Source organism: Daphnia carinata, chromosome 5 (assembly GCF_022539665.2).
Source record: "Daphnia carinata strain CSIRO-1 chromosome 5, CSIRO_AGI_Dcar_HiC_V3, whole genome shotgun sequence".
In the NCBI taxonomy this organism is placed as follows: Eukaryota; Metazoa; Arthropoda; class Branchiopoda; order Diplostraca; family Daphniidae; genus Daphnia; species Daphnia carinata.
The window spans coordinates 921,211-937,338 of NC_081335.1; the positions used below are offsets into that span (position 1 = coordinate 921,211).

At 40.4% G+C, this 16,128-nt stretch overlaps 1 protein-coding gene across 2 annotated transcripts; it reads right to left on the reverse strand.

The window, feature by feature from the left end:
* Positions 1-16: 16 nt before the first annotated feature.
* Positions 17-14,829, reverse strand: LOC130696304 (glutamate-gated chloride channel-like). 2 transcript variants are annotated; one of them, XM_059495386.1, is made up of 12 exons: positions 14,673-14,829; positions 11,552-11,756; positions 7,303-7,403; positions 6,865-6,995; positions 6,732-6,799; positions 6,248-6,317; positions 4,298-4,451; positions 3,816-3,898; positions 2,782-2,916; positions 2,201-2,430; positions 1,033-1,236; positions 17-518 (listed from the first exon to the last, which is right to left on the reverse strand). In XM_059495386.1, exons 3-12 carry the CDS (start codon positions 7,368-7,370, stop codon positions 282-284), a joined length of 1,380 nt encoding a protein of 459 aa, XP_059351369.1. In that variant the 5' UTR covers positions 7,371-7,403; positions 11,552-11,756; positions 14,673-14,829; the 3' UTR covers positions 17-281. The 2 variants fall into 2 exon arrangements, with proteins under 2 accessions (XP_059351369.1, XP_057375379.1); XM_057519396.2 differs by lacking the exon at positions 14,673-14,829 and adding an exon at positions 13,763-13,987.
* Between the last annotated feature and the right edge of the window lie 1,299 nt (positions 14,830-16,128).

The window sequence follows — 16,128 nt, forward strand, 5'->3', positions numbered from 1 at the left end:
GCACTAGGCTATTGTTCAAAATGTCGTTATCAACAGAAAAAATGGGGGAAATGAAATATTTACTAATCAACTGTATACAAATCACAGTTAAAAAGGGCGTAAAATTTACTACAGTTATATATATAAAAAAAACTGCTTTAAGTTACGTGTACAAGTAAATAACGTCACGTGCAATGACAGTTGTTATTGCGCAAAAAAAAAAACGGGACATGAAATTTTGGTATAATTTGTTGTTTTCTTCTTTTTGGATAGAAGGGCGAAAGAAAAAGGATCGGAAGTTGTTATATTTTATCATCTTCTTGATTGAGATACGTGCTCCAGTAAGCCAGGTTAAACACGGCGAACACCAGAGGGAAGATAATGCGGGAGACGACGTCAATTCGTTTCGAGCGCAACGTGTAAGTACCTATCCAGGTACGGCAACACGTCTCTGTTGGCATCCCGTCGTTCCTTTGTTGGCCACGATCACGGCCATCTTCCATGAAGATGATTTCGGTACTGGCAGGGACTAGGGGTTTCTGTGAACCAACAAGAAAAACCAAGTTAATTAAAAATACCTTTACATCGGTTTTTAATTAAACTGTTTCTCTTTCAAACGAATCCGAAACAACCTTCTGAGCCCAGTTTAATGACGAAACGATCGCAACCTTTGCCCTTCCTAGGCAATTCTTTTTGAACGCAACCTCACGCGAATTGCTACAGCTCCCAAGTTGTTTGATTAAACGCATTCAAATACGATAGACCTCGATCGTTTCCAGACACGTACACGGTTGACGTTTTTTTACTGATCGACTGCCTGCAGATGAACGTTTCAAATGTTTAAAAAAGAAATGCCCGTAAATCCTTTTGACTAGTGAGAAACATCCACGAGCTAGGCCCTAAAATACTTGCACACACAGCTCAAAGTTCTGTAGCCTTTAAAAACAACCTCCATTTTGTAGTTTAAGCCTCAAGATTTAACGCATTATCCAAGTGCATTACGCCTACGAACGACTGTGCAGCCTCAAAGTTTTATGAAAAAGGCGGACTTACCATAGCGAAAGAGTTGCGATCGTCAAGAAGACCGTCGGCTGCCATGGCATCCAGAGCCGCTTGGTGTTCCATCTCCCACTGCTTGCGCTGCTTTTTCATCTTTTCCCGATGTGCATCTGATCGCGAAGCGTAGTTGACCAGGGCGAATTCCAGCAGCGCTCCGAAGACGAATGTCAAACAAACACCGGTCCACACGTCAATGGCCTGCACAAAAAAGAAAAAAATCAATCAATCAAAAATTCAATTTCCGAATCGATCATATCAGCATTCTAAATCCGGCGTAGCGTCTCTGTCATACAGGCCGGAATTGAAAATTCCGTCTACTGCGATGTACCAATTGTGTTCGTTTTCATTGAACTATACTGACACGCGTGATCAGTTCCCGGAACGATCTCTCCCCTCGCAGCTGATTAAAACGCAGAAACTACTGCGAATCGTTTAAAAACAAGTTTTGCAGAGACGGGCAGTGAGTTTTGGAAATTAATAAGTTACAGAACGCAAAAGTTGTTATCGAGATTATTAGCCTACGAGCGTTATATTCCACCAAGTTGGGGCCGCCTGCAAAATAATTGCTATAATATTGCTTTTAGTTCTATTGTCTACCAACATCACGACGACGTAAAAAAAAAAAAAAAAAAAAAAATTATGCATACACAAAAACTGAGAAATGTGAAGCTGAGAAACACGAAAAGGAGACGTAAAATGAGTTGTATCAAAGTTTCTCGAGTTTTTCGAGGCGGAAACTCACAAAATTTTCGCTTGAAATGGCGTCGTGTGCGGTCGTCATGGAAACCCGTTTAGAATTTTTTTAGCGCCGTTCTACTTAATGTGAACAATCCTCAGCAAAGACAAATGATGGATTTCATGTCGGTATTGCACTCTGTGCCCCGAAGCATCCCACTGAACAAGATGGAAACATCTCGTTGTTTCGTTGATAACAATAGGTTCAACACTACCTCCAGCTGCGGTACAAAAACAGGGCATCGATCTTGCTTGAATGAAACCATGTTTCGTACAATAAGCTACACTATCTGAAAATCTTTTTTTCTCGGATTTTGCCATTAATAAAGTCTTAAAGCTAGCCTATTTTGCTAGCGCAATGAAACAATTTCGGAACGTAAATAATAAAAAAAAAAAGGCTGCGCAAATGAAAATGAACGATACGTACTTTGGTGTAGGAGACGGGCGGAAGTGAGTTGTTGATACCCGTAGTTTGGGTGGCCATAGTCAAAAGAGTGGTGACTCCGAGGGAGACGCGTGCTGGGACGGCGTTGGCATCCAGCCAAAAGGAAACCCACGAAACGATGACTAACATGCAGCAGGGGATGTAGATGGTGATCAAGTAGTAGGAGAATTCTCTTCTGAACAGGAGATCCACTTTCAGGCACGAGTACTCCCCTGTAATAATTTATACAGAAAACATATATAATCTGATTTGCTACTATCTTTGCTAGTGGGCCAACATTTGTGTTTATATATTCTCAAGATTCGTAGATCTCTTGTGAAAAGATATCTAGCCGTCCCCGAATAGAAACAACAGACAACATGCCGGATGGGGCAATATCACTCGCTAATGAGACTGCCACAAGATGGGACGATCGATATTAATATTTGCCCTCCAGTTGGAGGAGGCGATTGGAAGCTGAGATGAAACACCCTCAAATCGATGAGATTGTTGAACAGCATTGACGTCATTCGACTAGTCTATTGCGTCTTTTTTAGATAAGTTTTTAGATATTCGTTTCTAACCTGTATTGGTCTTGCTGTTGCACGAGTCCGTTTTGAATTTCTCCAGCGCGAACCGCGGCAGCTGAAGATTCTTGGTGACTTGCACAGGATCGCCGGCTCGCCACAGAAAAACCAAATCTTCTGTTGTCCATCCATCTGTCAAGAATCAAAAATTAGATTTGATAAAGGAAACGAAATAGGGACAATCTAAATGAATAACGTGATGCGTTGCGAGCGGAACGCAAAAACTCAGACATGAGAAATGAAAAAATAAAATTATTCCATTTGGCTGGATGAATTTTATATAAGGCATTCCCCCGTTGGGGTGCCCAGCTGTATAAGTAATAGGATGGAAATGGAATAAGGCAAAATAAAATGGAGCGCCAGTTAACAGACAACACCAAAAAAATTCAGAGCAAGCGCTACAAAGCAAACGGGAAAAAGAAGAGGCAATATCGTATAATATGTCCATGGCCTCTTCCCAGCCGCATTCTACCATCGAAAAGAAATGTCGGCATAATGGTTAACCCGAAATCGATATCCAGACTTGGTACTTATTGACCCTGTGTGTGTAACGTCTTTTTATACTAACGTAAATGCGACAATGGAAACACAGGATAAAAGAGAAGATGAAGGAAAAGTTTCAACACAATCTTCGTCACACAGAGATACGAAGGGGAAAAAAAAAAGTCAACGATAGACTATCTTGCGACGTGATGATGCTAGTCCCTTGAGCTGTTCTACGTGACAGAGTAACTGAAATGTCTTAGACCATGCACCTTCCCCCCTTACATTTTTTTTTTTCGTCATTCTTCTCGTATTTGTCCACTTGAACTCACGCGAAAGGAGACAAAAGAGAGGACCGAAAAAAGCAATAAAAAGACGTTGCTCTTCTAGTTAGAAAAAGTAATCACAAATTCAAACAAAGAGTTCATCTTCTCGTGTGAATAAGTATAGAAAAGATTAAAACTTAAGACTAGCGAAAATAACGTTGAAATCAATAACTGCGAGGACATATACGGACGAGATAAATAAGTAGAAAATGAATAACTTACAGCTGCCCATAGAGAGTGAACAAGTTTGCCGATCGAGCGGGAAGAGTTTGAGATTCATCGGACACGACAGAGTCAGAGAAATTCTGTGAAAACAAAATGTCCAAGAAATTTAGAAAAGAACATCCATTACTAGAAAAACAGTTCATCTTTTAGACACTTTCTTTTTGGAGTCCCACCGTTGAATTGTGCTCAACTAGATTTATCGCCCTTGCGTATCGATTTTTCTTTTACCCCCTCTGATTTGATGACACACATTTCAAAGAGCTATTTTTCTACAATGACATTGCGAATCACATACATCAGTCAGCCATTTTAACAAGACTCTGTTGCCAACTGTCAAGAATCCACGCGAATTTCTGCCCGTCTTAAACATATAATCACATTCATGTTTCACACATCATAATGCACCCCTCGCAAAATCTAAATGCAATTTCCAGTCGAATGTACCGAGGATAAATCGTTAATAGAAACAAACATTTTACCGGATGCTGTACAAGACCCATCCATGTGGGAAGATTCTCACGTAGACATTGGGCACGATGATGTTGTGGAAGTGTCCTTCGCGTTCGTTGGAGAAAAACAAGTCGGGCATCCAGACTTTGCTCGGATCGTTGAGTGTGAGGTACTTCATCCGACCTGAAGACAAACGAAAAAACAATTGTTTAACACACTCTACAGCAAAGAAAACAATCGCATCGCTTTTATAAACGTCATTATTCAATTTTTATTTCAAAATCAAATGCGAATAGAATCTAATATGTCTATTGCAATTCCCCTTTCCAAATGCGTGATCCCAACCCCAACCACTTCATTGCCACAGATTTTTCCGCTTTGGCGGACTCGTGAATTATAAGCTAAACGTAAACACGGTAGAGAGGGGAGAAAAACAACAATTCATAGGCTAAATTATGACCCAAGATCATCCTACAACCGAGTCCGTCGTAATAATCACGATAATAAATCTAACCCCACCCCACACAGATTTACACAGCCTGTTGAAGAATGACGATTTGGGCGGATATGGAGACATCAAGAAAAAAAAAAGAAACAACGTTGCGCTATACGAAACAATTAATGTGAAGGGTCGTTTATAATAAATTTCCCGCTGAATAACGAAATAAGAGCAACAACTTCCATCGTTTCAATTCCAGCGGATTTCCTTGCTCTTTTGTCTCTATTCTTTTTTTCTTTTTTTTTTTTTTTCCGTATACATTTCGCATTTATAATGTAAGTTAGGACAGCATTTCAAAGTGGAGAGGGGTCAGACAGGGTCTATACGTTTATCCTCAATTGTTCTCAACTGCGCGTTACTCTACCGCGTTCGCTGCACTCCCTCACTGAATAAGCAACTTTGATGGTGGAAACTAATTAATCTATTGCACGAGTAAATACACTCGCGTACTGGCGCGATGCAAACTTTATGAAGAGACTCGCAGAAAAAGAAAGAAATGGAGGGGAAAAAAATTATGATGAACTCGAGATGATTGATGATGAAAACAAGTCCTATTTCGTAGTTGGTTTGGTTATCAAGCCACTGTTTATACACTACGAAATACAACAACTTGGGGACCTATCGATCGATGGATCCTAGCGGCTTGTTATATTTTGAAATCTCACAATGCGTTCAGCAGTGAAACTAAGAGGAGTCTAAAGATACACCAAACATTGTTAAGAAATGAAGCGAAATAGGTTAAAACAAGGGCCCACCATACAACAGACGAAAGGAAATTTAATCTAAACAAATTTAACGATGTCGAAAAAAAAAAAAAAAATTTCATTTGAGAATCTGCCACGAGCTGCTGGAAAATCTTTCCCTTGTTTTACGGATTAGGTCGAGAACGAGCTTAACACGGCCCGTGAAATAGCCTAAACGCACTATAAAAGCCCAACAACAAAGCTCACTAATAGGGACATGTTAACGGGGATGAAAAAGAATAGGAGCCGTGTTCGTTTTTTCCGTCTCATCGACTATTCGTTGAGGGGGGAAGAAACGTCTGCGGCCAAATGCGTTGGAAAACGGTCCGCCCGCGGGCGAGCTGCTGCAGAGAAGATTCAATTGTTCTCTTGTCTAATCAATACTCGACTAGCAGATATGTGCGGTAGGCAGTAGACCTGCATAGGGCATCCGATATAAGGTGGTAGATTTGGCACTACCCACCCCTCATCGAGAACGATCCACCTGGAATATATGCCCTCGCGTACACAGGCCCCCGTTGTTGTAAAGAGGGGAACGAGGGGCACTTGTCCACTCACTCGAGACTAGGATCCCGCTGCATTAAAACGGAAACTAGACTACACCGATTCGAGAAACACATCCGCAACGGAAGGTACACTTCCATAAAGCAACTTTTTTTTTTTTTAGGGACGTCATTAGCGCGCGTCTTAGATTGCTAGACGAGCAACATAAAATAGAAATATGAGATTTATGTTACCTTGCATATTGTCAAACTTGAGGCGGTCGTCGAGCCACTCTTCTCGGAAAGTCAGGATAACACTGAATTGCTGTTGAAAAATAAAAATAATGATGTAGAATAATAGGATTTGATGCAGTTGTAAAAAGATGGACGTTAATGTCCGTTAGTCGCAAAGTCAAACCATAAAAGGTGCGGACATAAATTTAGGAAAAACAAAAATGCCCGTCAGATTATCGACCACAAAAACAATGGTTGTTGTTTACGTGTTTACGCCGTCGGATACAATTAAATGGATGGGGATAGTAAATACTTGTATCCCTTCCGGATAAAAGAATTTGCCTTCTTTTTCCGATTGGCCTCAAGAGCCCAAAGATCCATCAGCTGTCTGGCACGAGACAATAAGCCAAAGTGATTCGAATACAACCGATACGTACTTTCAAACTTACAGACCCCCAACAAATCAAAACTGTCTTGTTCGATAAGAAAAAAAAAAAAGGATTACCATTTTATTGTCGCTGATGTCTGATATGCCACGAAACATGAGGTTGATGTCGACTATGGTGGGTCCATCTATTTAACGAACGGCAAATGTAAAAGCGAATGATAACGACGTATCTAGAAATGTGTTGAATAACCTGTGCCGTTGGCAGCTGAAGGCCGAATTCGACGATCGTAGTGAGCCGGCCCCAAAATTTTGTCGAGAATCTGTTTCTCCTTTTCACGAAAATTGACTTTCTTGTTGGCTCCATTCTGCTGTTGGTTGGCTCTGCACGCCACAGGCCGCACATCAAGTTATATATAAAAAAAAAAAAAAAAAAGATGGAAAGGAAATAGAGAACGAAGCAAAAGGAAATGGAATCATCGATCCGAGTTCTACCCTTCTCGACATCAACTGAAAAATGCTTTCAACCGTGAATGGCATTTCATTTTCACAACCGAGACCTACTGGCCTGCAGGGCAATATATTTTTTTTAAATCAAAAAAAAAAAAAAGGGGGAGGATCCCTTTGCTTTTGGCGGCATTGTTTCAGAGGTCGGTCGTACCTCTATAAACATAAACGAAAATTTGCTTACCCTGACTGTCGTAAGGAACAAGTTGACAAGACGGCTAGCAAGGCCAGGATATAGGCTGTCGTTGTCATTATTGCGTTGCTGAGCCGTTATGGCACCTCTTCCTGGAAATCATGATTAAAAACAAGCACGTCACAGCCATTGATCGAAACTTTCTCACAAAGTCCAGCTAGATAAAGAAATGGTACAAGAAAAGTTCAACCCACTCACACGACGTACACAGATCCCGCAAAATTGCGAAAGAAAGATTGAAATGGCGGATCTCTTTTCTTTTGAAGGCAAACTTTTCAAGAAGAAACGAGGACTCGTTACGAGTTTCAAAAGTTTTTGCGATATACGGAAGTGTATATCGACTCGAGATTGATTCGCTGAACGCAACAGTCCTTGAAAACTTTGTCTTAAAAACTTGACCCGGATAAATAGAGTCCGTTAATCGTTTTATCGAAAAGTCAAAAACAATTAGCGAATGGTCCTTTTAAACGATTTAAGTCTTCACGAATAAAGAAAATTCGTTAAAAGAAACGCGGGGCTTTGAAAAAAAAAAACAAGGCAAAATTGAGCTAAAACAACGCGGCAAGCGCAGAACAAACAGGGAAAAATAAACAAATCCCATAAAAACAATAAAGAAAAAACCCCAGAGAAATTCAAAGAAGAAAACACAGAGCTCAATGATAACATTGGTTTCCGCATCCGCGGAAGTATACGTCATTGGCGTGCAAGAGATGAAACTTGGTCGACGTTCCGGGAAGTTGACAGCCATCGTCATCAGAAAAAAGGGGGGGGGGGGAATAGGGAAGAAAACGTTACAAGAAACAACAAAAGAACGAAAAATAAGGAGGAAAAAAAAAAGAACAGTTGAATTGTCTTTCTGTGTGTGTGTGTGTGCCCGAAGGAATAATCGATTTTCTTTTATCACGATACAAACACAGCGAGGCCACGCAGGCGAACGTGAGGATGTTCAGTTTGCATTTACTTGTTTGTTTATACAATTTTACTCTTGAAAAACATTTTTTTTTAAAGGCTATTTTTCTTCAAAGTCGCTAAGCAATGAATCAAAAATTTGCCTACAGAAAACAAATACAAGTGAATAAAAGAAACAGCCAAGTGTGAAGCCCCCCCCCCCCCTAGTAGTGATATGTGTCATTTTGTGTGTAGACGACAGCCGAAAATGTTTATGTAAAATATACACTGCAGTGTATATAGAGATGCGATACACACGCAGCAATTGAATAATATCGGGGCAAATAATAAAAAGCGCTGCCGAAAAAAAGCCATCCGTCAACCGGAAGGAATCTACTGAGAGATTCAAGAGAATTGAAAATGGTCCATGCGCGCCTCACTTGAAAGAGAAGGGGGAGGGATCTGCTAGACGAAGTGAAAAGGAGGAACCGATTGCATGATGCAAAAAGAAGGCCGGAAAAGAAATAAAAAATGCTATCGAGAAAAGTATATGTGTATAGTAATACCGAAAAAAACGGAGAGAGCATGCCCTTGGCACCTTGCCAACACTGTGTTCCAGGTCAGTGCTACCAGATAAATTTATTTTTTTGTCCTTTCTTTTTTTTTTTTTTTTTTTATATATATAAAGCCTGTCGACACTAATGGAGATTCTGCTACTGATGTTGCAAGCTAGACAGAAAGTTGATCCGTGGAGGGCGGCTTCGTTACACAACACCATCATCAAAAGGCCAGCGTTCGTGATGGTCTACGGGCATTTGCCGCCATTTCGACTGATTGTTCTCGATTGGAAACGACGTAAATGTACATTTTTTTTTTTTTTTTTCTGCTTCATACTTTTCAATTTGAAATGATGGTGGTTTACTGATAGCGCCGACAGCGTCTCTACTGTACGCCCGGAATTGATTGTTGGTGCAGAGCGTGCTTCCGATGCAATAAAAAGTTTCGACAGTATCGTGAGCAGCGGGTTCATAGCTCACGCACCCCAATCAACGAACATCGATCGCCATTACAAAAGTCGATGAAAAAACCGTCCAACGATAAAAGAAAAAATTGATGTCCATTCATTTCTAGCCGACCGTTACGTGTACATTGAAAAAAGAAGTTGACGAAAAGAACAAAAACAACTTTTTTTTTTGTGTGTATGTTCATCCTTTACTTCAACCGATTGGTTCTTTAGCAGCCAGAACAAAAAGGTTCCTGGTTGGCGTCATCTTTGTAAAAAAAAAAAAAAAAAAAAGGAATAATGAAGAAGCCGGACGAAAAGAAAAATGCTGGGGAAGCCAGTCGTTGGACAGAGTTGGATATATCGACCACACGAAAGCGAATTGGGGCAATGTAAAACCGATTGAATGTCATTTTTGTGTTCAATGCAGAGCTTTTGACAATATGCAAAACGGTACGCTCGAATCGATTTTTTTTACATTGAAATTCCACGCAAACAAAATGCGAATAAAAAATTTTTGTACCGACTTCAAGAATTCAGGATCCTTACAATTTACCGAGCGAATTCCATTTCCCCCAGCAATTTTTTTATTATTATTATGTAATCAAAGAACACGGGGGATCTGTTAAATCAAAATGACATTTATCCTTTTGAATATAAGCCTAGACGAACGAACCCAAAATATAGATTAGCATTATCTAGATTATTACATTTCGTTGTCATCTAGTAGTCAGCCCGTAAAGCGAAATTGGCATTTTCCATAACGCTGGCATAGCAAATCACTTTGACACAAAAATTCTTTCATTTTCTTTTGATTGATCAACGGCCAGCCCACTCAGGATAATATGGCATCATCCTTCAACATTAAAAAAACGGACTGTTATCTCTCGTCTATATCTAGGACGAATTGCGAAGTCAGCAACATCACGAAAAGATCAACCACCGCAGCGTGACAGCCAAAAAACTCGTTAGGATAAGGTCCTTCGATGATAATAAAAACATCCCCCCCCCCCCCTAAAAAAAATAGAATACTCTCTATATATAGGGATAGAACGCTAGTATTCGGATTGACTGGCTACGGAAGCGGATGAAAGTGGCAGCATAAATCCGCTTTATTGGTCGACTTTGAAACATCGATCGCGATACCCAAGGTCCCTGTGATGCTTGCACATCCTTGTGCCGGGAAAACCCTCCCGCCGGTATAAAAAAACAAACAAAAAAACTCTGCCATCTAAATTGTCATCAGCGAGAAGAAGGAAAAGAGCCGAATACGACCACTTCCGTTAAGTACGGTGGCAAAGTTATAAAAAAAAAAAAAAAGCAGTGGAGCCCCAAAAAATCACAGAAACCTCATGATGCCAGTTTGGTATGATCGTTGACGACCTCCCAATCGACATCGAATTTTCTTAAGAGACGCGCTTCTGAAAAAGACGGGGACGTCAGACAATAAAAGATGAGACGATGCAACTGTTAACACTCTCTCGCACTTTACTCGACCCAAAGATTAGAAGAGGTAGATTAAAGTGAAAGTGGAGAGAATCCAAAAACTCGTGACGCGTCGATGATCATCGCCCAGATTTGGGTAGAGACTCAACACGGGCAAACGAGACCCGCAAACGACGAAAACAAATTTTTTTGGCTTTGATCAAAGCCTTTCTTTTTTGCACTAGCAATACGTGTTTACGTGCCGCCCTTTGCAGAATATCATTAACTTTTCAGAGGGAAAGGATTTCTTTTTGTTTTTAATCGGTTGATGACAGTGTGGCCGTCCCTCCATTACGAAAAACGAAAATAAAAAAAGGAAAAAGCAGATGAGATGTCCAAAACGTATCACACGTTTTTTCTTTTCAGCAATGGTCTTCATTGAAAGCAGTTGATTGGTCGCGAGTGTCTGCAGTTGGAATAAGATTAGTAGACGCACCAAAAAGGTCAAACAAGTCCGCATTTTGCCTTCTTTTGGCGCGTGTACTGGAGAATTCGTTCGTACTCGTTGGCTGGATTCCATCGCAGGCTATCATCACCGACGCTGTCACTCAGATTGACTATAAGCTCCGTGCAATAGGACGCAGAGATTGAGGGTAAAAAAAAAAAAAAAAAAAATTCTGCTGTGATGCGCATTGTGTGTGGGTAGTGCAAAAAGCAATAAGAAAAATGATTGAAAGAGCCGGCAATTTTTTTTGTTCGATATAAACAACTGAATCCTACGAGGCAAAATATCCTTTGAAGTTTTCCATGGAGGAATAACTGATGCGCGCACTGAAAAATATTCCGTTCGTGATGCGCAATGTCTATTCGACTATGTGAACTGATACTTTGTCTTATTCACGATCTTTAAAAACACAGTCCTACCTTAGAAGGCGCCAATGGTCGTTGACGATATGTTAGATGGGCTGTTTGGATATGCTGCGCTGGGACTTGTGCCGATCGACCGTCTTGTCAGAGATGAACAACCGAGTGCTGTATAGATTTCGCCGGGGAAGACGAAGGCAAGCCACAGGATCAAAAGGGAGCTGCGCGTCTGCGCTCCGCAGTCCCGAAAGATTCTGTGAAACAGCTGATAGAACAACATTTCAACATTAGGTAGGAAATACATAGGCATCCACGTACTATACACATAATAATAATAAAAAAAAAAAAAAAGAAGACATATTTATTTTCTCTTTTACTGGCGTGCGGCTATTATTTCTTTTATGCTTCTTTCCTTCATATGTTTCTTATTTCTCCAAATCTATCGAAGAACGAGTTTGCTCGCAAGACTGACGTGGTAGCAAGCAAGGGACAATGCTTTTGTCGTTCTAGATGTAATGTGTGTGTACACTCAGAGAGCGCGAAGAATAAACACACAACATGTAGCGCGAAAATGAGACCCAAAAGAGAAATGTTTGTCCGCAAGTTCTTCTTTTCCCTTTCACGCCATAACTCCCGTCCGCAGAAACTAATGCTGTATATAACTACATAGTAATACAAAGAGGCTTTCGGATTTAAACCATATGATAGCTGTGTGTGTGTGTGTGTTATTATCACCGTAACCATATTCCATTTCTAGCGCGTACCCAACATCTCATATCCTCTACGTCAATATATAGCTCCTCCTTTTTCCCTCTTTGCCCAGCTGAATAAGACACCGGATTCAAAAGGATGCGACGCGGCGTATGTGGGACACAATCGAATAGAGTATTAAACTACATGAAAGAATAACAAATATAAACAAAAAAAGAAAAGCGCAAAATATATTTACTACGTTAAGCGGAAACAAGAAAAAAACATGTTGTCTCCTATAAAGCAATATCTTTTATCTACAAAAAAAAAAAAAAAAAAAAGAAGCGCGGTCTACAACTTTTCCCTTTTCAACATGTCGGAATCTTTCTATTGGATCATTTCCATTTCTCCTCATCCCACTCCATTCTTTATCGAGTTTTTTTCTTCCTCACTTGATGGAAAATGGAAAGAGAGAATGACATTTATAAAATACCAAGCGACAGAATCCTGACAAAATCTATTAAAAAAGTACGTACTCGTGGCACATGTTTGGCACTAACAGAGTCGGTCGGTATCAACTTAATATCCATCAAACATTTTTGTTTTTGTTTTTTTAAACCACTATTTGCAGTTAGAGAAAGTTTCTGTTTAGTACATCACCCCCCCCCCCCCCCCCCCAATCTTTGTTGGCGAAGTGTGTCTACGTGGAGTGAAAACGAGTAGTCACGTTAGGTTTGCTTTAGTGCATTTCAAACTTTTTTTTAACAGCTCCTGTCTGGGAGCTTTCCTTGTCCGCGCAGCTCCCCGAACTTTGATTCCTACCCTTCTTTCTTTTTTTCGCTCTCTATTCTCGCATCGATCCTAGAAATAAAAAATACTTTGGGCTCATTCTACTTTCTCTTTCATGAGTTCTACTATATCTGCACCGGATAATAATAAAAAAACGAGGCTTACGGAAGAAGATCAATGTGTAGAAAGGCAAAGAGATACAAAAATCAGAAAAAAGAAAAAGAAAACCAAACACGTAGTCAGCCCTACGAATCAACGTTCCTTGTTGATTTGCCACCCCGCCCCAAAAAATCGTGCTTAGCCTTTAAAGAAGCTGTCAGCGTAATGTCGATGAAGCTCAACATCAAGATGGACTCGTAATAATAAGTTAGCTAGTAAATCTGGTGACAGAATTCAGTAGGGGCGTTTCAGGAAGAATGTCCAGAACTGTAGAAAAGCCGCAAGCTGTTGAGCATTGTAAAAAGGAGAAAAAAAAAAAGGATTTGACTGCTGACATACGGACGGATCGATCATGAGATATGCATGAAGATGCAAGATACAGACGTATAACACGCGTTCGATTTGCACGAAAAAAAAAAAAACCAAACACGAAGGCTATATAGTTTCAAGTTCTCTTCGAGATCCTATTACGTTTAATATCACATTACGCTGCGTCAGTTTTGTAATCCGCATCGGTTGGGCAAAAAAAAAAAAAAAAAAAAAAAAGAGAGATCAACAGCCGGCTTCTAACAGTCGCGAGTCACGGGAACGCGAATTTTTTTTTTTTTTTCAACAAACCAACGAGAAATTTACCTGACAGATTGTCGCAATGTCCGCCGACACTAAAGCGCTAGTTGTTTTTGATCTACCGTCCGTCTATGCGACACTGCCGTTGTTGCTGTGGTCAACCGTTAGTCCGCACGAGGCTAAATAAAAAATCAAAGGATAGTCGAATCTGATGTCACCCAACAGTGAAGCAAGAAAACAGCCACCTTCGTCCTGCTTTCAACTCTATCTCTTCGTATTTCTTTCCGTAAAGTTCATAGCCGAGCAAAAACTCTTCCCCCTGTCGGCGGAATGATCCAGCTAACTCTCAGCCAAAGCTATATCCTGATCCGGCGCAGTCGTGATTGCCTCTCTTTTTTCCATTCCCCCCCTTTTTTTGACCTTCCTGTGGTTGGTTTTGGTAGCGATTAAGCCATCTGGCGGTCGAAAACGTAACTACCAACAAAATTTACAGCCGTAAATGCGCCCTTTTACAATTAGGATTAAGGCATGTTCAAACGTTTTCGTATTGGCTTCCCTTTGCACGAGAATTCTAGAATTGACTCTGGGACGAACTGAAAAGGTTGACATGAATTTATATTTCCCAGTCGTTTCGTCGAAGCGCCATTGGCAGAAAACGTTCAACAGCTTGTAGGAAAAAAGAAAGAAAAGTAACAAAAAAAAATGTTGCCCTACCTCTCTCAACAGAATGGCAGACACGTGGTTGTTCAAACCACGTAAAAATCAATACCAGACAGAAGTTTTCGATCCAAAAGTAAAAAAAAAAATGCACAATAAAATAGTTGGTTTCAGTAGCTAGAACGTATCTAATACAACGAAAACCACAAAAATCCAAATGCCACATAATGTAACAAAAATGTTTCTCTAAAAAATTGCCCTCGGCATTTTGGTATACACAAGATACAAATCGGTACACTAAAAAGTAAAAAAGATTTACCGAGAAGGATGTAGCGGCATGGACACTGGTCACCAAGTGTATGGAAGAAAACGGCGGCCATTGGAGTCACAGGTTTGGGCCAGAATGATATGCGACACAAAACAAAGCTGGAAAGCAATTGTACCAGGGAAATTGTCTATTCATGCCGAAGTTTAGTTCATCAAAGATCAGTTCACATTTTTTGTTCTTTTTTTTTTAACCATCTGTTTCTTTAACGTACAAGTAAAAATGTAAGACGAGTACACAGTTGTGCTCTCTGGCTCTTGCCAACAAAAAGACTAAACTGACCTTATCCGTTTGTGTATGGGCTTGCATTGTTTCAGTGTCTACAAAGTGCGCGGCAAAACTAAAAACAATTAGATGTGCAACATTGCCTGATTGCAACATTGACTACAGTCAGTAGACATCGATAGATGTCACGACTAGTACCATGTACATTACCCATCGGCCCCGAACGGGAACAATAACCACGGGTAAACACACAAAGGCAGGAAAATAAAGTGGAAGAATAGATGTGTGGGAAAGAAAAAGTGCAGCAAGGGACGTGAGGCCGTGAAAGCTACAGGGGGGGATATCTATTCTTCAATTGGCATCACGTTCCAAAGATGTCTGGAAAATATCTTTTCCCCAATCCTAAAAATCAATAAGCTACATTGAGATTGAATTTTTTCTGGCCCATATTCCTTGAAAAATATCTATATTTATGTAACATAGTACAGTTTCTTTGTTGTTCCTCCCTTTTTTTTTGTTGTTGTTGTTGTTATTTGGTATTGCAAACGTGAGTCGAATAGCTGCTGCAGCGATCGTTCGGGAATTGTATAGAATAGAGCCTATTGCACCATAATAGAAAAAAGAGGAAAATAGCCTTGAGAAAAAAAAAACGTGCAATGGATCTGATGGCAACATACGGAATCCGCACAAACGCGCTAATCAAATCGTCAACACGGAACAACATCAGCAGCTTCGGTCAGCGATTTTATTGCCATCTATATAACCTGTAAAAAAAAAATAAATAAATCAAATAAATGAATAACTCTGGTGTTATATACCTATATACCTTATATGCCCTAGACATGATTCATTCATTATGTGGATCAAACGAAAAGCGAAACCCACTCCCCTGAAAACAAGGTACCATTTACGTAACGACCTAAATGTCAAGGGCAAGTTGAAGAGATGAAAGCTAATTACAATCAGCCCAACCCCTATTAACACACGACTACATGTGTGTGTGTGTGTGTGTGTGTGTTCCTTAGATGGCAAAAAAATAAAATAAAATAAAAATGTGCGTGCGTCTACGGTACGGGTGTCTCCCCCTCACCCCCTTCACAACACACGGCAATCGACCCGACAAGAAAAGCGTCGTTATAATATTAGCAATGATGAAGCTCTGTCGTCGTCATCGGTCGCTGCTGGCAACTCGCCGCCCGTCGTCATGGCTCTATGTAGTCGTTCG

Coding starts and splice junctions, on each gene's coding strand:
- LOC130696304 (XM_059495386.1), bottom strand. CDS start 7,370: ATGACAACGACAGCCTATATCCTGGCCTTGCTAGCCGTCTTGTCAACT. Junction 6,996..7,302: donor TGTTCCTTACGACAGTCAGG/GTAAGCAAATTT, acceptor TGTGGCGTGCAG/AGCCAACCAACAGCAGAATG. Junction 1,237..2,200: donor CGCCCGTCTCCTACACCAAA/GTACGTATCGTT, acceptor TTTTTTGTGCAG/GCCATTGACGTGTGGACCGG.